This window comes from Geotrypetes seraphini, chromosome 12, assembly GCF_902459505.1.
Source record: "Geotrypetes seraphini chromosome 12, aGeoSer1.1, whole genome shotgun sequence".
In the NCBI taxonomy this organism is placed as follows: Eukaryota; Metazoa; Chordata; class Amphibia; order Gymnophiona; family Dermophiidae; genus Geotrypetes; species Geotrypetes seraphini.
The window spans coordinates 76,629,490-76,651,399 of record NC_047095.1 but is presented as its reverse complement, the minus strand read 5'-3'; the positions used below and the strand labels follow the sequence as shown (position 1 = coordinate 76,651,399).

General features: G+C 43.0%; 1 protein-coding gene across 4 annotated transcripts in view; it reads left to right on the top strand.

The window, feature by feature from the left end:
• Positions 1 to 21,910, top strand: part of SZT2 (SZT2 subunit of KICSTOR complex) — a 523,775-nt gene that overhangs the window by 79,665 nt on the left and 422,200 nt on the right. For all 4 annotated transcript variants that reach the window (XM_033916162.1, XM_033916160.1, XM_033916161.1 and 1 more), the window contains exons 12-14: positions 6,046 to 6,188; positions 6,419 to 6,571; positions 11,426 to 11,540. In XM_033916162.1, coding sequence (XP_033772053.1) covers positions 6,046 to 6,188; positions 6,419 to 6,571; positions 11,426 to 11,540 — 411 coding nt within the window. The remainder of the gene's footprint in view (positions 1 to 6,045; positions 6,189 to 6,418; positions 6,572 to 11,425; positions 11,541 to 21,910) is intronic.

Below are 21,910 nucleotides of genomic sequence, written 5' to 3'. Positions count from 1 at the left end.
TCTATCTCTGCCAATGTTCAAGGCCTGTTTAAAAGCACACCTCTTTGAGAGTGCTTTCGACTCCTAACTCCTTTCACCTTGGATTCTGCATCACCTACCCTCTAGTAACATAGGAAATGACCCATTAGTTATACCCATTAAAATTAATGATAAAATTAACTTGTCTTTTCTTTGATATTTCTGGAAAATAGACTGTAAAATCCACCTGGTATTGTCCTAGGTTCCAAATACTGAAGTTCCTGTCCAAGCTCTCTCCAGCCCATCTCTCAACCATCCTCTTTGCATGATATCTAGCATAAAGTCTGGCCAGTAACATCCTCATGTTCCAAGTTAGTGGAGTTCCAATTGATGCCCTCCCCAGCCCATTCTACACCAAATCACCACATATGGGACACAAACCGTGCAAGTCTGACCCGTACCGTCCTTAGTTCTTTAATTTACATCCTTCGTTTTCCTTTATGTTTATCCCATTCTTTTTGAACTCCATCACCATTTTCCTCTCCACCACTTCCCTCAGGAGGATATTCCAGACATCTACCACCCTCTCCATGAAAAAGAATGTCCTAACATTGCTCCTGAGTCTTCCTCCCTGCAACCTCAAATTATGCCCTCTAATTTTAACATTTTCTTTTCTCTGGAAAAGATTTGGTTCTATATTAATACCTTTAAAGTATTTAAACGCCTGTATCATATCTTCCCTGTCCCTCCTCTCCTCCAGAATATACATAGTTAGGTCTTCCAGTCTCTTCTCGTACTTCTTTTGGTTTAAAAAAGCAAACAAGTTGCTAGGAATTATTAAAAAAGGGATGGTTAACAAGACTAAAGATATTATAATGCCTCTGTATCACTCCATTTTGTGACCTCACCTGGAGTATTGCATTCAATTCTGGTTTCCTTATCTCAAGAAAGATATAGCGGCATTAGAAAAGGTTCAAAGAAGAGCGACCATGATGATAAAGGATGGAACTTCTCTCGTATGAGGAAAGACTAAAAAGAATAGGACTCTTCAGCTTGGAAAAGAGAAGGCTGAAGGGAGATATGATTGAAGTCTATAAAATGGACAAGTGGATCAATTTTTCACTCCGTCAAAAATTACAAAGACTAGGGGACACTCGAAACTGCAGGGAAATACTTTTAAAACCAATAGGAAGAAATATTTTTCACTCAGAGAATAGTTAAGCTCTGGAACGCATAGCTAGAGGTTGTGTTAAAAGTGGATATCATAGCTGGTTTTAAGAAAGGTTTGGAGAAATCCCTGGAGGAAAAGTCCATAGTCTGTTATTAAGACATGGGGGAAGCCACCGCTTACCCTGGATCAGTAGCATGGAGTGTTGCTACTCCTTAGGTTTTGGCCAGGTACTAGTGACCTGGATTGGCCACCGTGAGAACAGGCTACTGGACTTGATGGACCATTGGTCTGACCCAGTAAGGCTATTCTTATGTTAAACTTTTTACCATTTTCATCGTCTTCATCTGGACCGCTTCAAGTCTTTTTATATTCTTCACCAGATATGACCTCCAAAACCGAACACAATACTCCAAGTGCAGCCTCACCAACAACCTATACAGGGTCATCAACACCTCCCTTCTTCTGTTGGTTATTCCTCTTTCTATACAGCCTAACATCATTCTGGCTACAGCCACCGCTTTATCACACGGTTTAGATGCCTTTAGAGCCTCAGACACAATCACCCCTCTTACCTCCATTTCTAACCCCCCCAAATGTATAACTCTGCACTTCTTCACATTGAATTTTAGTTGCCAGACATTAGACCATTCTTCCAACTTTTAAAGGTCCTTTTTCATGTTTTTCCAATCCCTCTGGGGTGTCCACTCTGTTACAAATCTTGGTATCATCCGCAAAAACGCTAACCTTACCTTCTAACCCTTCAGCATTGCCACTCACAAACATATTAAACAAAATCAGTCCCAGTACCAATCCCTGAGGCACTCCACTAGTCACCTGTCCCTCTTCCGAGTGAATTCCATTAACCCACCACCCTCTGGCGTCTGTCCATCAACCAGCTTCTAATCCAGTTCACCACTCTGGGCCCTAACTTCAGCCCTTGGAGTTTATTTAAGAGGAACCGTGTCAAAGGCTTTACATCCAATTCTCTGGTAACCCAGTTAAAGAATTCAATCAGATTTGTTTGGCACGATTTACTTTTAGTAAATCCATGTTGCCTCGGATCTTGTAATTCATTAGATTCTAAGAATTTCACTATCCTTCCCTTCAGCAAATTTCCATTATTTTTCCAATAACTAAAGTGAGCCTTACCGGCTTGTAATTTCCTGCTTCATCTCTGCAACCACTTTTGTGAAGAGGGACCACATCCGCTCTTCTCCAGTCCCATGGAACCTCTCTCGTCTCTAAAGTTTTATTGAATAAATCCTGAAGAGGACCCGCCAGAACCTCTTGGAGCTCCCTCAATATCCTGGGATGGATCCCTTCCGGTCCCATAGCTTTGTCCACCTTCAATTTTTCTTTTTCTTTTTTTCTTTTATATTTACTAAATTTGAGATTTAACATAATCCAGAAATAGATCATATACAGAAATAAACAGTCTAGGTAAAGAAACATTAAAGGAAATACAATTACAATTAAGAAAACATCTTATTATACCTAGACCAATCTGTGGAGGAGGGAAACCTGAAATAAATGGAATTATCAAATTAAGTTAATAATCAAAGAAAAGGAAAATGAGGAATCCTGAAGGTTGGCCTGGCCTATCTAACTGAGCTTCATTCTTGGATATTAACAGGTGTACTAGTCAAAGTCTGCCCTGTGAAGATTTAAAAAAATGTATAACATAAGTCTACTTTTCAAAAAATTTATCCAGATATCTTAACCCAACCCTTCCCCCTCCTCCTAGATAAATTCTCCCCCAAAACCTCCACTTAAATAATCTCTTCCTCCCCAAAACACCAACCAAGTATTCAGATCCCTGAAATGTAATGTAATCTTATTTGTACTCTAACTGTAATCTATTTGTTATATCACACAGTAACGTACAATCAATTTAATATCCAATTTGCAAGTTCTTCCGGAATTAATCCAGCTACCTCTCCTCCCTTGTAACCAAAAAAAACAACAACCAATACTGTTGTAACTTCACTGGAAATGTCCAGTTAGCTCTTTTGTAATCCGCCTTGAACTGCAAGGTATTGGCGGAATAGAAGTCCCTAATGTAATGTAATGTAAGTCTGTTCTGCTCATAACATAAGAACTGCCATCTCTGGATCAAACCTTCGGTCCATCAAGTCCGGCGATCTGCACGTGCGGAGGCCCAGCCAGGTGTGCACCTGGCGTAATTTTAGTCACCCATATCCCTCTATGCCTCTCATAAGGAGATGTGCATCTAGTTTGCTTTTAAATCCTAGAACGGTAGATTACGCAATAACCTCCTCTGGGAGAGCATTCCAGGCGTCCACCATTCGTTGCGTGAAGCAGAACTTCCTGATATTTGTCCTGGACTTGTCCCCCCTTAGCTTCAGTCCATGTCTTCTTGTCTGTGTCACATTGGACATTGTAAATAATTTTTTTTCCTGCTCTATTTTGTTGATTCCTTTCAGTATCTCCTTGAAAGTTAACCAAACACTTACAGGGAAATTTTAAAACAAAAAATGCTCCCAGTTTTAGGACTTGGGGTCGTAATAACAAAAATTGCTTCCTTTTTTTCTGAGTTATTCTGGACACATCAGGATACATTCTAATTCTATGGGTCATAAACAATTTATCTTTAGCTTTAAAAAACATCTTTAATAACCATTCTCTATCAGAATCTAATGCCAATTGCACAAACAGAGTAGCTGTTTGAGCTAATTCAGAATCAGATTTTTCCAAGATTTCTGTTATATTTAGAGCTTCAGTTCCTGGATCAGGTTCTTCTCTCAATTTTTTCTTTCCAAAGGAAGATAGTAAATCTTTGAAATAGGAGGATATGAAGATTCAGGCATCTTTAAAACCTCTGAAAGGTATCTCTTGAACAATTCTAAAGCAGAAGTTTAGGAAAATTAATCAATTTGAGGTTCTGTCTCCATGTTGCATTCTCTAATATCTCCAATTTATTATTTATATAACCATTTTCTCTCATTAGGAGCTGACTTTGTGCTCCTATGCTTTCTAATTTTTTCTCTTGGTCCAAGACTTTGGACTCTAATTTCCCAAATTTCTGTTGTAATGTAGAAGTTTCTAATGATGATCCAGAAGTTTGTACAGCTAGTTTTTTAATTGAAGCCCTAAGGGAAGATTGTAATATGGAAATCGCTTCACATATTGAGTCCAAGTCCACAACTGGGGGTTTCTTTAAAGGAGAAATAGAAAAGGCAGATTCTACCTCTTTGAACACAGTACCTGAAGGCAACATTGCTGTAGCAGATTCTTGTAGGTCACCGGTCAAAACCAAGGCGCCGGTTGGTGGTATAAACAATGCTGAGGCGATGGAAACTCTCTACTGTGAGGTCTTCAATCTCCTCGCTACCCTCCAGCATTGCTGCTTCACTCTTTTCTGATGAAAGTCGGGGGCGTGGCTGTTCCGGCGAACTCTGCTTCTCTGGAGAGAGGCTGACTGCCTCGAGGGAAGCCTGAGAGTGGTCCGCCTCACTCCATCTTCCAGCCGAGGACTTCTCATCTGGTTCTATCCCAGCGCCTCGCTCGACAAAAGCATCCATCGGGCCCAATACATGTGGAACCGACCTGGGTTCCGTGGGATAAACCTGGGTCTTAGATTTCCTTTTCACCATCAAATCAGGAACAAAGGTGTGACGGCATTCTGCCGGAATCCTTCAGGACGCCATCTTGATAAGGCTCCTCTACCTTCAATTTTTCAAGTTGTTTATAAACACTTCCTTCTGTGAACGGTGCGATATCCACTCCATTCTCAGGTGTAATTTTGCTATCCAATCATGGTCCTTCTCCATGTTTTTCTTCTGTGAATATCAAACAGAAGTACTGTATTTGTTTAGCACATTTGCTTTGCCCTTATCACTCTCCACATAGCTTCATAACTTCTTTCAGTCTCGTAATTCCATTTTTTGTCTTTCTCCTTTCACTAATATACCTGAAAAAATTTTTGTTATAGCCATTTGCTCTTCCACATATCTCTCTCTTGACTTTCAGTTTCATCCGATATTCCTTTCTGTACTCTTCTTCTTGAGTTTTTTTTACATTTCACGAATGCCAATTCTTTTGCCTTTAGTTTTTTCCACCACTAGTTTGGGGAACTATATTGGTTTCCTTATTCTCATATTTCACGTCTGTCTGCCCAAGTTAGATTGTAAGCTCATCTGAGCAGGGACTGTCGATATATGTCAAAACAAACAGTGCTGTGTACGCCTTTCAGCACTATATTATCTAATATAATAAAAGCCTAAACCGCGCATGCACACTCCCATCGCGTGTTCCGTTTTCCATGCAGTGTAGGGCACCGCAGATAGGAGTGCGCATGCGCGCGAAACACTCTCCCCCCCCCCCCCTCCGAGGCGGATGTAGGCCGCGGTGGTTGTCGGCGGCCCGAGGTGGATGTCGGCCGCGGCAGCTGTCGGCGGTTGCAGGCCGCGGTGGCTGCTGGCCGCGGCAGCTGTCGGCAGCTGCAGGCTGCGGCGGCCGAGCACGGACCGCATTTCAAAATAGATGCTGAATGGGGGGTTGGAAAAGGAGATGCTGGCTACCGTGGGGGGATGGGAGAAAGGGGAGATGCTAGCTACCTTCTAGCACCCGTTAATGTAACGGGCTAAACAACTAGTAAGTGATAAATTGTAATAGTAGTAGATTGCCCAATCTAAAAACTCCTCCAAATGTCTCTTTAGCATCTGCAACTCATTGATCTCCACCAAAGAAACAACAGAGGGTCCAGCATCACAGCGACCAGATTTTTTTTCTCCTGCTATAATATTGGTGACTCCATAATCAGAGGTGAAGATTGAGTTGAGGAATGTACCTCTGGGAGCTTTGGGATTTCCTTTTTATTAAAGTATTTTGGTAAATGAATAGAAGTCCTCATTTGCTACAACTGGTCTTATGAAATCCTGCTTTTTTCCCCTCAGGTATTGTCTCTGCAGCACAGTGCTTCAGATTCCAGTCATTCCCAATTTGCCTCCTATTGGAAACCAGTCCTGTCGATGGATGCCAACTTCTGGCAGAGGTGGCTGCACATGCATCGCATTGTCCTTATCCTGGAACATGACACGTACGTGCCTGGTCTGAGAGAGGCTAGAGAGTGAGGGATGGACAGATATGGAGATAATCATTTGGGAACACTAACCAGGTAGAAGGGAAAGACTTGGGGCAGAGGAGTAGATTGAATGCAGTGGGTGGGAAGGGAGAAAGCCAGTGCACTTGTCTCTTAGGAAATGTGGGCTACTGTGACTGCATATTGCAGAACTGCTGTTCCTGATAACTGTTTGTTTCAACCCTTAGGCCAGTCCCAAAACACTTACACACTCCAGGGAATAATGGGCGTTACAGCACCATTCAATGCCGCATCTCACACTCTGCCCTCACCTCTCTCCTTCGAGACTGGAGCAGCTTTGTGCTGGTGGAAGGATATTCCTATGTCAAACTGATGTACAGGTAACACTTTGTGCCCCTTCAAGGTCTCATTGTTGCAAGAAAATGACAAGGAGAGCTCTGCAAAAGAACACCACAGAGAAAAATCTAATCCAAGTTTGTGCCGTCTTTCTGGCAAATACACCATTGAGTCACATTATTATGACCACGGCCTACTTATTTATTTAAAAGATTTCTTAACTGTCTATAACTAGAGACACACAGACAGTGAACGAACGCAAATGTCATGTGCAGACTTTGTGGGTATATAAGGTGGGATGTCAGCAAGTTGCCAATATAGAAATTGTGGCTGTCATGGGGGGGGGGGGGAAGCGTGATTTATCAGACATTGAAAAAAGGCATGATCATCTGCACAGCATTTCGGAAATGGCAGAGTTTGGGAACTGTTCATGGGCTGCTGTGGTTGAAGTGTACTATGATTGGATGAATGGAACCTTTTCAATGACCTGACCTGAGCTGACTAAACTAAACTAAACCTTAAGTTTATATACTGCATCATCTCCACGGATGTGGAGCTCAGCACAAGAACTTAAATATAGGAAAAGAAGGAAAAAGGTTTACATGAACTTAAATAAAGAAAGAGAAGAATAAGGTAGGGTTGCGTACAGGGGGAAAGAGTGAGTTACATTTTAGTGAAAAGCCAAGTTTTCAGTTGAATACTTGGAGGGAGCCCAGGTTCCACAGCGGGATAGTAAGATCATTCCAAAGCCCTGTGATTTTGAAAAGGAGGGATTTTCCCAATTTACCAGCATAGAGAATACCATGTAGAGAGGGGAAGGAAAGTTTATATCTTTGGGTGGGTCTGGTGGAGTCAGGACTCGAGGAGTTATAAGATAGTGGGATTAGGGGAGGAAGGATGCCATGAATGATCTTAAAAGCCAGGCTGGTGCATTTGAAATGGATTCTGGAAATCACTGGGAGCCAGTGAAGTTTGGCCAGGAATGGTGAAACATGGTCAGATTTGTGTTTTGCAAAGATCAACTTGGCCGCAGTGTTCTGGATTAGCTGGAGTCTTTGAAGACTTTTTTTTGTCAGGCTTAAGTAAATGGCATTACAGTAGTCTAGTTTGGAGAGGATGATGGATTGGACAAGGACGGCAAAATGTTGATGGCGGAAGTAGGATCTTACTTTCCTCAGCATGTGGAGGCTGAAAAAGCATGATTTTGCCAAGGAGTTGAGGTGGTCATTGAAGGAGAGGGAAGAATCGATAATGATGCCAAGGACCTTGCTTGAGAACTCAAGCTGCAGTGCAGCGCCAGAGGGTAGTGCGAAGAGGGTGGGCAGATGTTCAAATTTTGGGCCAAGCCAGAGTAATTCTGTTTTAGATACATTCAATTTCATCTGTATCGAGAGGGACCAGGAGTGGAGTCTCGTTATGCAGGCTGTAATGTTTTTGGGGAGGTTGGTGAAGTTCTGGTCAGTCTCAAGAAGGACAAGGATGTCGTTAGCGTATGTGTAGATTGTTTCAAGGGGGGATAATTGGAGGAGTTTCAGGGAGGACATATAGATGTTAAAGAGAATAGGGGATAGGGGTGATCCCTGAGGGACACTGCAAAATGGAGTCCAAGGAACGGACATGGTGCCATTTGTGTTGACAGTGTAGGAGCGAGAGCGTAGGAAGTTTGAAAACTACTTTAGGACGGTGGAGTCTATTCCTATCTCAGAAAGTTGATAAAGTAGTATGTCGTGGTGGATGACATCGAAAGCTGCAGAGAGATCGAATAGTAATAGGACAGCGAACTTGTTACGAGAATGTAGTTGTTGCACCTTTGAAATTAGGGAAACTAGGAGGGATTCGGTGCTGAAGCTGGGTCTGAAGCCATATTGGTAGGGGAGGAGAATAGAGAATCTCTCTAGGTAGGATGAGAGCTGGGTAGCGATGATGGCCTCTAGCAATTTAGTTAGGAGAGGGGTATTTGCTATGGGGCGGTAGTTAGATAGTAAGGAAGGGTCAAGATCAGCTGTTTTCAGTAGAGGGGACAAGGCAATGTGTCCCATTTCTGTGGAGAACAGGCCCGATAGTAAAGCAGAGTTTATAAGCCTGGTAAGGGAGGAGATGGCCTGCACAGGAATGTTTTCGTAAAGGTAGGAAGGGAAAGGGTCCAGGATGCATTTGCAGAATTTCAGTTTGAGACAAAGTTTAGAGATCTGGGATTCGGCTACGAATTCAAAGGCTGTCCAGGATCTATCAACAGGGATAGGGTTAGAGTCATTTGGGGCCAGAGAATTGTAAGAGACTGCTGAGGGAAAAGAACTCCTTATGGTAGTAATCTTTTTGACGAAGAATTTAGCTAGGTTGTCTGCGGATGGGGGGGAGGGGGGAAATGTGGAATCATTTTTTGAGGTTAGGTTGCGCCAGATGTTGAACAGTGTACTATTTTGGTTTTTTGATCTGGAAATTTTATCTCCATAGAAATTCTTCCTTGCTTTCCTTAATACTGTGTTATAGGATTTGATATTGTCTCTCCAGGTTTGTCTGTCTGAGGGGGATTTCGATTTTTTCCATTTATGCTCCAGGGCTTGACATTTCTGCTTCAATCCCTGTGGTATGGAAGATACCAGGGAGCCTTGCGGGAGTAGGAGATAGGTTTAGTAGATAAAGGGGCAAGAGCACGGTAGGTGGTCTCGGAAAGGATTACCTAGTTGTGCCAGTTGGAATCTGGGTTGACAGGTTTAGGAAAAGAGGGAAGTTGGTTGAGGAATTGGGTCCAGAACAGTTCACTTGTGATTTTTTTGCGGTGGGTAATAGAGTTTGTGGCTCGGGGTGGAGTGCCAAGGTGAGACATGAAAATGGGAAGGCAGAAAGAGCCTAGAAGGTGATCAGACCAGGGAGCATGTTCCCAACGAGCCTCTTCAGTAGAAGTTTTGTGCTCAGTCAAGTCAAGGAAGCTGATGATGTCTAGTGTGTGCTCCTTTTCGTGGGTAGGGGTGAGCGAAAGAGCAGTGAAGCCTAGGGAGGTGAGGAAGTTGTTGAATTTGGTTGCATCCTTGTTGGTGTTATCTTCTAGGTGGAGGTTAATATCGCCAATGATCAATAGTCTCTGGAATTTTAGGAAGGCCCTTGTTATGGTCTCGAGAACGAGTTCGGAGGATTTGTTCCAGGTGGTTGGTGGTCTGTAAAGTAACAGGATACCTAAAGAGTAGGGGTGAAGTTCGTCGTTGACTGAAGCTAACATGAATTCTAAAGAAGTATGACTGCCCTTTTCAAGGAGCTGGACATCAAAGAATGATTTGTAAAGCAGAGGCAGGCCTCCTCCTTTCCGGTTGATTCTGGGAGAGAAGAGGCCATAGTACAAGCCATTGATGCGAGAAATGAATATCTGCTGCTCAGGTTGGTGCGGACGATTGGCACACTACCATGGAGCAACTTGCTGTCCAAACGAACCAGGGGGCTTCCAGATGTATGTCCAAAATGACTGTGCAGCAAACCCTGTTGCGAATGGGGCTCCAGAGCAGATGGCTGGTGACTGCATCTATGCTCACGAGGGTTCATTGCAAACAATGGCTGCAATTTGTGTCAACATTGGACTTGCACCAACTGGCATTTTGAGCTCCATCGAATGGATGGATGTTGGCGGGTCAGGTGTGAAACCGTTGAGAACAAACAATCAGCAACCATTGTTAGATGTACACAAGCTGGTGGCAGCAGCATTATGGTCTGGGGAATGTTTTCTTAGTATGGTCTGGGTCCCTTGATACCTCTGGAGGGCACTCGTATCCAGTATGGGTATCTCTCCATCCTTGCCGATCAAGTACACCCTTACATGTCATACCGCCAGAATTGTTTGCGAGTGGTTCCCAGAGCATGATCAAGACTTCCAGCTACTTCCCTAGTCTCCGAATTCCCCAGATCTTAACCCAATCAAGCACATTTGGGACCACCTCGATTGACATGTTTGATATCTGGATCCACCACCACACACCCATCAGCAGCTGTCAGATGTCTTCAGTCTGCGTGGCTCCAGATACCTCTAGCAACCATCCGGCAACTTATTGAATCATTCCTATGGTGTCTGGCTGCCGTCCGTGCTACCAGAGATGGTTATTCTGGACATTAGCAGGTGGTCATAATAATAATATGACTCGACAGTGTACGTATCTATAAGTAGGTCAGTATTCAAAAGCAGATAAGTATTTGCTGGTGTGTGCTGAGCTCATAACTGCTTTACTTTGAGAAGCAGAGTTTGATAATCACAGACAAATCCTAATGATGGGAAATATGATCATGAAGTATTTGAGTGAAGGTTATAATCCAAATCAGCTATTGTATAGTTATTTTGGGGTAACCAATACAGAGTGGTAGATACAACCCTCAACATTAGTGGTATAACAGAATCAGATTTCCAGGAGGACTGAGGTGCCATGCATGGAAGGAAAAACCAAAAAACTCTCTGGAGAAGGTGATGGATGCAGGCTTTATTGAAAATACAATTTGATAATCCACATAAAATATATCTAGGACCCAAAACATTGAGAGCTATGGATCCAACACGGTCCATGTTTCGATGATGCTGTCTTCCTCAGAGGACCCTAACGATCCAGATATAAAAGCTTGTGGATTAGAAAATAAAAACAAACTAAATCGTAATGCTGTGCGGGTGAGAGATTCTCAAGAGTGGGAGAATTTCTCACCTGCGCAGAGTTACGATTTTGTGCTTGCTTAGATTAAGAAGGAGGGCAAGTCAAAGACATAGGTGAGGGTGAGTTGCTATTGATTTTATGGGAATTTGTATGCACATCTTAATCCAAGTGAGCAATTCTGAGTTGGGCAGACTGGATGAGCTGTTGGTCTTTATTTGCCAACATATAAACTATATGTTCTACGAACATTGAAATCATGCCTCCTCTTCTTCACAGTTCCATGGATATCTCTCCATCTTCGTTCTATGTTGTTCGTATTATCTCCAAAGCTCCCTGCATGGTTCTTCGTTTGGGGTTTCCCATTGGGACTCCTGCACAGAATAGAAACCAGGTGAGGAGGTAACATTATCCATATGGCAAGCACTTATTCTGTAACTTAACATCTCAGCACAGTTCATCCTGAGAGTGAATTACTTCCACCAAAATGTCCTCAATAGATCACATGAGGGAAGCCACTGCTTGCCTTGGATCGGTGAAACAAAATAAAGTCACTGCTGGATCATCAAGAAATGTGATTTATATATTCAAGAGACTTATTTTGTACTTAGAACTCTGCTCAGAGACATGAAGGCTGATTGCTCCGCCTCACCACCCAATCATTGCAGTGTTCAAAAAAGGCTCTGAGAAACTTTCAATAAATAACGTGCTAGCTTTAACAGCTATGCTAACACTGTAAATGCTTCCATGAGATTTAACTTAAATAGTGACTGGTTCCGACGTGCCACGTTTCGTTGCTGCGTCAGGGAACCGACAAGACAACTAGTTTTAAAGCTGGAGGTGAAGTCACTGAAAACAAGAAATAATACAGTAAAAATCCATTCCTTATAGTTTAGTTATATACATCTTATAAAAGCTCAATAAGCTACTAAATACACTAACTTATGGCTATGAACTGAATGAACAGCGTCTGTACTTGTGCTTGCTTGGTTCGAGACATTTAAGAAGAAACATATGTTGAGTGAACCAGGTTTTTCAATCTTATGGTGAGTGTGTTCATTCAGTTCATAGCCATAAGTTAGTGTATTTAGTAGCTTATTGAGCTTTTATAAGTTGTATATAACTAAACTATAAGGAATGGATTTTTACTGTATTATTTCTTGTTTTCAGTGACTTCACCTCCAGCTTTAAAACTAGTTGTCTTGTCGGTTCCCTGACGCAGCAACGAAACGTGGCACGTCGGAACCAGTCACTATTTAAGTTAAATCTCATGGAAGCATTTACAGTGTTAGCATAGCTGTTAAAGCTAGCACGTTATTTATTGAAAGTTTCTCAGAGCCTTTTTTGAACACTGCAATGATTGGGTGGTGAGGCGGAGCAATCAGCCTTCATGTCTCTGAGCAGAGTTCTAAGTACAAAATAAGTCTCTTGAATATATAAATCACATTTCTTGATGATCCAGCAGTGACTTAATTTTGTTTCACTGACCACTTTAGTCACTCCATAATATCAACGGTTTGAATTGGTCACCCCTGTATATATTTTTTGCCCTGGATCGGTAGCATTGAATATTGCTACTCCTTGGGTTTTGGCCAGGTACTAGGGACCTGGATTGGCCACCGTGAGAACTGGCTCCTGGACTTGATGGACCGTTGGTCTGACCCAGTAAGGCTATTCCTATATTCTTATGGGGTGCATAGAGTGTTGTAGTCTCTATGTGAATCCTTTGAAGTAGCTGGAAGTACCAGCGAAACTAAGATCTTTGTCAGGAATTTGGATATAAAATAAATTGGGACTATGCTGTTAAGGCTATGGGATTCAAAGGCTGTTGAATACAATAAGTGATGCCTTAGGGCCTATTGAGGACATTTTTGTGTAAGTGCAGATGGAGTTTTTTTCTGCCAATAATAATATTCATGACAGCAGTTGAGAATTATTTTATACATTCAAAGAAGCTGTCACTTAACTTTTCAGACTTTTTTCTCCATCCTTGCACTTATTTGTTCCTCTTTAGTCAATTCAATTTTTATACCATTCTCCCAAGAGAGCTCAGAACAGTTTACATGAATTTATTCAGGTACTCAAGCGTTTTTCCCTCTGTCCTGCCGCAAATCCCCCAGAGCCCTTGATATTCCGTGAACCTTAACCCCTCCCGACACCCTCGCAAGGCTGCAGGCCCCCACACTGCATCCCTAAGTCTACCCTGACACCCCCCATCCCCCCTGTACCTTGTAGGAGAAAGTCCAGCCATAGAGATGCTTGCACCCTTCAGCCACAGGCTCACCATTCCAAAATGGCAAGCCTTCCCCTTCCCGATGCATTCTGGGATGCACTGGAAGTAACCTAAGACTTCGATTAGTCTGATACCTAAGGCCTCTCCCATAGGGCTGCTTCGGGAGAGTTTGGGGAACAGGAAGAAGTGGGCATCCCTCCTGCCCAGCTGCTTCAGGGGAGGAGTGGGGTTTGGTGGCAGGAGGGAGTTGGCATCCCTCCTGCCGATTTTGGTGGGACTTGTGGGAGTCCCTCTGCAGCTGCTCAGCTGATAGCGGCAGGGGAATTCTCTACCCGGGCCTGTGACATGGGTGCTGGTTAGAAAATCAAGGCGGTTAGGCAGGTTTAGGTGTCTGTCTGTTATGTCAGACATGATTCTGTATAGGACACTGTGTGCTATTCTCAACCGCTTCTTTGGCAGCTGCTGAGACTGGTGTCCTATACAGAGACAATTAGAACAGAACCAAACCACGCCCTATTCTAGAAAAACCTGAAAACCCTTCCCTTTGACAACTGATCTCAATGTGAACCTTAGTATGAATAGGTCCATTCACTCCTTTTCTCCCCTATTCTCTCCTTCCCCCCTATGCCCCAAGATACACTTTTTCCACCTGCAAGTCGCCTTGAGCCTGTATAGGTATTGTGCAATGCACAAATATCAGATTAGATTAGAATCTGCCCCTTAGTGTATACAATGGGGGATCCTCCTCCACTTTTATCCCACTGTCAATTAGTGTACCTCAAGGCTCTGTCTTGGGCCCTCTCCACCATATATACCCACCCACTCCCTCGGTTTTCAATATCACCTCTATGTGGATGACTCCCAGATCTACCAGAATGCAGACCGAGTCTCAGCCTGCCTGTCTGACATTGCTGCCTGGGTGTCTCTCTGCCTTTTCTCTGTGGACATCACTTTCCTTCTCCCTGTTTTGTCGGTTCATAGTCAGTTGCGCACGAGACACCAGCGTGCTGACAATGGAGGGCAGACAATTCAGCGCAAGACACCAGCGCGCCACAGGAAAACTTAGTTTTAAAGAGCTCCGAAGCGGGGTGTGAGTGGGGAACCCCCCCACTTTGCTGCATAGTGTTTGCGCTGCTGTTAGGGGGGGTGGTTTTGGGGGGTTGGAACCCTCCATTATAGAGAAAACAGAATTTTGAGGGGGGGAAGTTCCATTTTTTCTATAATGGGGGGGTTGCACCCCCCCAATGGCAGTGCGAACAGTATGCAGTAAAGTGGGGGGGTTCCCCCCCCCCGTCAGAGCTCTTAAAAACTAAGTTTTCCTACGGCGCACTTGTGTCTTAAGCTGAATTGTCAGCACTCGATTGTCGGCGCGCTGTTGTCTGGCGTGCGATTATACCGTCACCGTTTTGTCAGCTTGCAGCTTTGGGGTAATGTTTGACTCCTCTCTCTCGCTTCTTCTCTGCTCAGATCCACCAAATTTCCTGTTGTTTCTTCCTCTATAATATTACCAAAATCCGACCTCTCCTTTCAGAGCACACTGTCATTCTCTCTCACTTAGATTACTGCAAACATGCTTCTCTCAGGTCCTCTGCTCAACCATCTCTCTTCCCTTTAATCCGTGCAAAATTCTGCTGCATGACTTATATTCCACAAGAGCCACCATATTCACATTCCCTCTCTCCTCAAGTCACTTCATAGGTTCCCCATCCTTTTCCGAATATAGTTCAAACTCCTCTTACTGACCTACAAGAGCATTTACTTTGCAGCCCCTCAATATCCCTCCACTCTTATCTCCCTTTTGTTCTCCACTCCCCCTCCTGTAAGCTCTGTTTCTGTATTTCTTTATTTCCCAAGGCAGGTCACAGTAAAGTACATATACAAACAGAATCACATACAATACAATCAAACATACAGTACAATCAAACATCAATATAACATGATAATAATAATAATAATGTAAAGCCTCCAAAAATTACAAAGAGTCCCATATTTCATCTTTCAGAAAAGGTGTTTCTTCAACATTTTCTTAAAACTACTCAAACTAGATTGCAAGGACCCCATGTTCATCGGGCATGTCCCTCCTATCCATAGTCTTTTCCTCCACTGTCAACTCCAGACTCCATCCCTTCTGTCTTGCTGCACTGTATGCATGGAACAGACTGCCTGAGTCATTATTTCAGGATTTGTCTTGATCAGTATTCAAATGCAAGCTAAAAGCCCACCTTTTCGAGGCTACATTCAACTCCTAACGTCCACTCACCCTAAAATTACCCTTATGCATCCTATCATTCTCTCTGCAAGTGACTCACCAAACCCTATATGTCCTGTCTGTCCAAATTAGATTGTAAGCTCTTCTAAGTAGAGACTGTCCTGCAGCACTATAGTACTGGTAGTAGTAAAGGTATATTAAAATCTCCTAAATATTTTCCACACTTAATATAAAAATCAAGACAATATACAATGCAGATAATACTTTGGACTGTACTAATAAGAACATAAGCAATGCCTCCGCTGGGTCAGACCTGAGGTCCATCGTGCCCAGCAGTCCGCTCATGCGGCGGCCCAACAGGTCCAGGACTTGTGCAGTAATCCTCTATCTATACCCCTCTATCCCCTTTTCCAGCAGGAAATTGTCCAATTCGGAGAAACTGAAGGGAGATAGGTTCAAAACAAACGCAAGGAAGTTTTTTTTCACCCAAAGGGTCGTGGACACTTGGAATGCGCTACCGGAGGAAGTGATCAGGCAGAGTACGGTACAGGGATTCAAACAGGGACTGGACGGATTCCTGAAGGATAAAGGGATCGTGGGATACTGAGGGAGGAGCTGGGATGTAACATAAGTATAGAAAGCTAACCAGGTAATGAGTATAGAAACCAAACCAGGTAGTGCATGTGCAAGACCAGAGGGTTAGGACTTCGATGGGAAGATAGGACTTCAATGAGAAACCAAGGTGGCAAGGGAGCCCCTTCTGGTGATACAGACAGGTCGTGACCTGTTTGGGCCGCCGCGGGAGCGGACTGCTGGGCAGGATGGACCTGTGGTCTGACCCGGCAGAGGCACTGCTTATGTTCTTATGTTCTTTCTTAAACCCCAGTACCGTACTCTGCCCTATTACGTCCTCTGGAAGTGCATTCCAGGTGTCCACCACACATTGGGTAAAGAAGAACTTCCTAGCATTCTTTTTGAATCTGTCCCCTTTCAACTTTCCCTCTTGTTCTTTTATTTTTCGAAAGTTTGAAGAATCTATCCCTCTCTACTCTCTCTATGCCTTTCATGATCTTGTAAGTCTTTATCATATCCCCTCTAAGTCTCCTCTTCTCCAGGGAAGAGAGTCCCAGTTTCTCCAATCTCTCAGCTTATGAAAGGTTTTCCATACTTTTATCAGACATGTCGCTCTCCTCTGAACCCTCTCGAATAACGCCATATCCTTCTTAAAGTATGGCGACCAATATTGGACGCAGTACTCCAGATGGGGACGCACCATCGCCCGATACAACGGCAGGATAACATCTTTCGTCTGGTAGTAATACTCTTGATTATACCTAGCATTCTATTCCCTCTCTTAGTGCTCTTAGTGGCTGCTGCGCATTGTGCCGTCGGCTTCATTGTCATGTCCACCATTACCCCCAAGTCCCTTTCTTGGGTACTCTCATTCAATAACATCCCTCCCATCGTATAGTTGTACCTCGGGTTTCTGCTTCCCACATGTAATACTTTACATTTCTCAACATTGAACTTCATCTGCCATCTCGTCGCCCATTCCCCTAGTTTGTTCAGGTCCCTTTGCAATTATTCGCAGTCCTCTTTGGTCCAAGCTCCACTAAATAGTTTGGTGTCGTTCGCAAATTTTATTATCTCATATATGGTCCCTGTTTCTAGATCATTTATGAATATATTAAATAGCAGCGGCCCGAGCACCGAGCTCTGCGGGACACCACTCGTGACCCTCCTCCAGTCCGAGTAGTGGCCCTTTACTCCTACCCTATGTTTCCTGCCCGCCAACCAGTTTCTGATCCATCTATGTACGTCTCCTTCCACCCCATGGTTCTTCAGTTTCCGAAGTAGGCTTTCATGGGGTACCTTGTCAAAGGCTTTTTGGAAATCTAGATATATGAAATCTATGGGGTCTCCTCTGTCCATCCGTTTGTTGATTCCTTCAAAGAAGTGCAATAAGTTCATTAGGCATGATCTCCCCTTGCAGAAACCATGTTGGCTGGTTATCAGAAGTTTGTTTCTTTCAAGATGTTCATCGATGTTTTCTTTTATTAGTGCTTCCGCCATTTTCCTCGGAACAGAGGTCAGACTCACCGGTCTGTAGTTTGCCGGGTCACCTCTTGATCTCTTTTTAAAGATGGGCGTAACATTAGCTATCTTCCAATCCTCCGGGATCATGCCTGTTTTCAGTGATAGATTGTAAATTTGCTGCAGTAGTTCCACTATTTTCTCCTTTAGTTCCTTCAGAACCCTTGGATGGATTCCATCCGGACCCGGGATTTGTCAGTTTTTAATTTTTCTATCTGCCTGTGTACGTCTTCGAGGCTCACTTCCATGGATGTTAATTTTTCTGCTTGATCTTCATTGAAGATTTGCTCAGGTTCCGATATTACATTACATTACATTTCGGATTTCTATTCCGCCTATACCTTGCAGTTCAAGGCGGATTACAAAAGATTTGTCTGGACATTTTCCAGTGAAGATACAATTTTTATTTTATTTTTTAAACATATGGGAGATAGCTGGATAGAATTCTATGGGAACTTAAGGGATGGATATTAAACTGACAGTGCAGAACTGTGTGAAAAAGACAAATGGAATACAGTTAGAGAGGGTAAGATTGCAATCTATTTATGGGGTTTGTTTACTTGGAAGGTGTTTAGGTGGGTAATTTGGGGGAGAATTATCTAGAGGTAGGTGAATCTTCTGGAGGTAAGAGAGGAGGGGTTAAGATATTTGGATGAATTTTTTGAAAAACAGGGTTTTGATTTCTTTTCGGAATGTTTTGATGTTGTCTGTTATTGTCATCAGGTTGGAGATGGAATGGTTGAGTTTTGCTGCTTGTGTTGCCAGAAGGGTGTCAAACATTTTCTTGCGTTGTGTGCCTTTGAGTGGGGGTAAGGCAAAAGGGTTCGAGGTTCTTCTGTGTCTTGAGGTGGAGATCTGGTTTAAGCGGTTATTTAGATAGGAGGGGGAAGAGCCGTGTAACGCTTTGAATACTAGGCAGTGGAATTTGAATTGAATTCGTGCTTGTATGGGTAGCCAGTGAGAGTCTAAGAAGGCAGTTGTTAAGTGATCGTATTTTTTAAGTGAATAGATCAGTCTGAGGGTGGTGTTTTGTATGGTCTGGAGTTGTTTTATCATAGTGGCTGGACATGGAAGATATAGGGAGTTGCAGTAATCCAGCAGACCTAAGACTAGGGATTGGACGATTAGTCTGAATTGTGCTTGGTTGAAGAATTTTCTGATTTTACGTAGATTTCTCATGGTTAGAAAAGCTTTCTGGGTCGTCTTATTGATCTGGGACTGCATTGTGCAACATCTGTCTATCGTAACTCCTAGGAGTTTTAGTTCGGGTTGTATTGGGTATTTGGTGTTTTTGATTTCTAGTTCGGTGATGGTAGGAGTTTGGGCCTTTTCGAGCAAAAGGAATTTTGTTTTTTCTGGGTTCAGTTTTAGTTTGTGATCCATCATCCATTTTTCTACTGTATCTAAGGTTGTTTCTAGCTTTGTTGTGGTGGTGGTCTCTGATGGGTCGAAAGGGAGGAGTATGGTGATATCATCTGCGTAGCTGAAGGATGTGACATCTAGGGTATCAAGAGTGGCTCCTAGGGAGGAGATAAAGAGGTTGAAGAGCGTAGGTGAAAGAGGTGATCCTTGTGGAACTCCGCAGGGATTTGCCCATGGCTCTGACTTGATATCATTGTATTTTACCCTGTAGGTTCTAGATTTAAGGAACCCTTGAAACCATTTGTAGACCTTGCCTGAGATTCCTATGGCGTCGAGAATCTGTAGTAATAAGGTGTGGTCAACTAGGTCAAATGCTGCGGAGAGGTCTAGTTGTATTAATATCATTTTTTTTCCTTTGCTAATGTGTTGCCGTGCTGTATCTAGTAATGTGACAAGTAGTGTTTCTGTACTATGGTTAGTTCGGAATCCTGATTGTGATGGGTGGAGTAGGTTATGTTTTTCCAGGTATTCGGTGAGGTATTGAGCAACTAGGCCTTCTATTATTTTAACGTACATTGGTATTGAAGCGATAGGTCTGTAGTTGGAGGGGCTATCTATTGGGCCTTTGTGATCTTTTATGATTGGGGTGATTAAGATCTCTCCTAGGTCCTGTGGGAATTGGCCTTCTGTCAATGTGGTTTGAATCCATAGCATGAAGTTGGATTTGAATGTGGTGGAGGCATTTGATAACAGGTAGGTGGGACAATTATTTAGGTCGCTGGAAGCATGGCTATATTTATTGTAGAGTCGGTTCATATCCGACCAGAGTAGGATTGGGAAGTCGGACCAGCTTCTGTCTGCTACGATGGCTTCGCCTGTTGAGGGATTTGTTGTTATCTTTTCTAGATGGGTGTGTGTGTTGATGAATGTGGATCTGATATTGGTGATCTTGTTTTTGAAATGGTCGGCTAGGTGGATGGCTGTTGGTGGGTGGATACCTTGGGTGGAAAGGTAAGGTTTGGTATCAGTGAGGTTCTTTACTAGGTTAAATAGCTTTTTTGTGTCTGGGGTTTTTGTGCCTATCATTTTGGAATAGTAGGCTTTTCGTTTTTCCTTGAGTTTGGTTTTGTATTGGTTAATTTGGTTTCTCCATGCAGTTTTGGTGTGTTCTAAGCTCTTATTTTTTTTCCAGTCTCTTTCTAGTTGTCTGCAGAGCTTTTTAGACTGGAGAAGTTCGTAGTTGAACCATTTATCAGAAGGTCTGCATATTTTGAATTTTATTTTTTATGGGGCTAGCTCATTTAGAATGGTTTCGCTTATGGATCTCCATTGGGATACGAATTCGTTGGGGGCTATGTTGGTGGTGGCGTGGTCAGCTTTATCCCAGAATATAGAGGGTTCGATTTTTTGGCGTGCTTTGAAGGAGGTTTTTTTTGGAGGTTGTTTGTTAATGCTTTGAGGCCAGTTGATGTCAAAGGTGTATTTATAGTGATCTGACCAGAGGGAGGGGTGCCATGCACCGTTTGAGATATTGATTTTGGGTTTGTGAGGGTGTTGGGTCATGTAAGCAGCAAGATCTAATTGGTGGCCTTTTTCGTATGTGGATTGGGGGTTGAGGATCTGGTAGTTCAGTGCATTAAGGTATGAGAGTAAATTTAGTACTTGTTTTGAGGTGTGATCTTCTAGATGGAGGTTTACGTCTCCTAGGAGAAGGTTATGAGGAGATGTTAGGGAGTTCTGGTAGATAAATTCTTCTAGGGCTTGTTTGTTGTCATTCCATTTTCCTGGTGTTGAGTAACAGAGGATGCATGTTAGAGTTCCTATGAGAGAATCATCGGATAGTTGACAAGCTAGGAGATCTAGGTGGGGGGTGGAGTGTTTGTCTAGGGTCTTTATATTGATGTTGTTTTTGAGTATGATGGCTAGACCTCCACCACGTGTTTTTTTTCTGCAGATTAGTTCTATTTTATAACCCATTGGGCAGAGTTCTGTGATGGAGGGATCGGATTCTGAGGTTAGCCAGGTTTCGGATAGGAATAAGCAGCTTAGTTGTTTTTTAACTATCCAGTCTTTAATAAGGTCTGCTTTTGTGCTTATTGATCTGATGTTCATGTATGCACAGGATAATGTGGTGTTAAGTTTTGGGGAATGGGTGAGCAGTTTGGATGAAGGAGATTTTCTTTGGAGTGTGGGTGATAGTTGTGGTTTACTGATTTTGGTTTTGGGGGCGGTCTTTTTCCCCAGCTGGTTGGTATGCTGATATGGTTGAATGAGGAGCAATCTATCAAGTTTCTGGGCGAGTATAGTTTTCTGGAAGGTAGAGTGGCTCTGTGGGATTCTGTTAAGGTTGGGATAGAGGATGTATGATATCCTTCTGCTTTTCTGTTGGTTATGAGTAGGAAGAGCAGTAAATGTAGGAGTGTGCTTGTAGAGAAATTGGGAGGCATAGTGGTTTTTGTTTAGGATGCTAGAGAGTCTGGACCTTGGTACTTGGTGTGAGGCTATCAATGTTATGTAGGTCCCTGCTGGTTCGGGGGGTGCTATCAGTGTTAAGTGGGATTAAGGAGAACTATCAGTGGGATATAAGAGTATTGGCAATAGCAGTTTGTCTATGCTTGTCAGGTTATTTTGGAGAGAAACAGTACTATCAACTTATCAGGCTCTATGAGGATATGCAGGTTGATTTGGAGATAAACAGTGCTATCAGCTTGTCAGGCTATATGGAAGATATACAGGATTTTATGGAGATAAACAGTACTATCAACTTATCAGGCTGTTTGGAAGTATACTGGAATTTGTAGGTACTGTCAGATTCTGCAGGATTGTCAGCAATGGTAGGTGCAGTATATGGATGACGATTATGGAG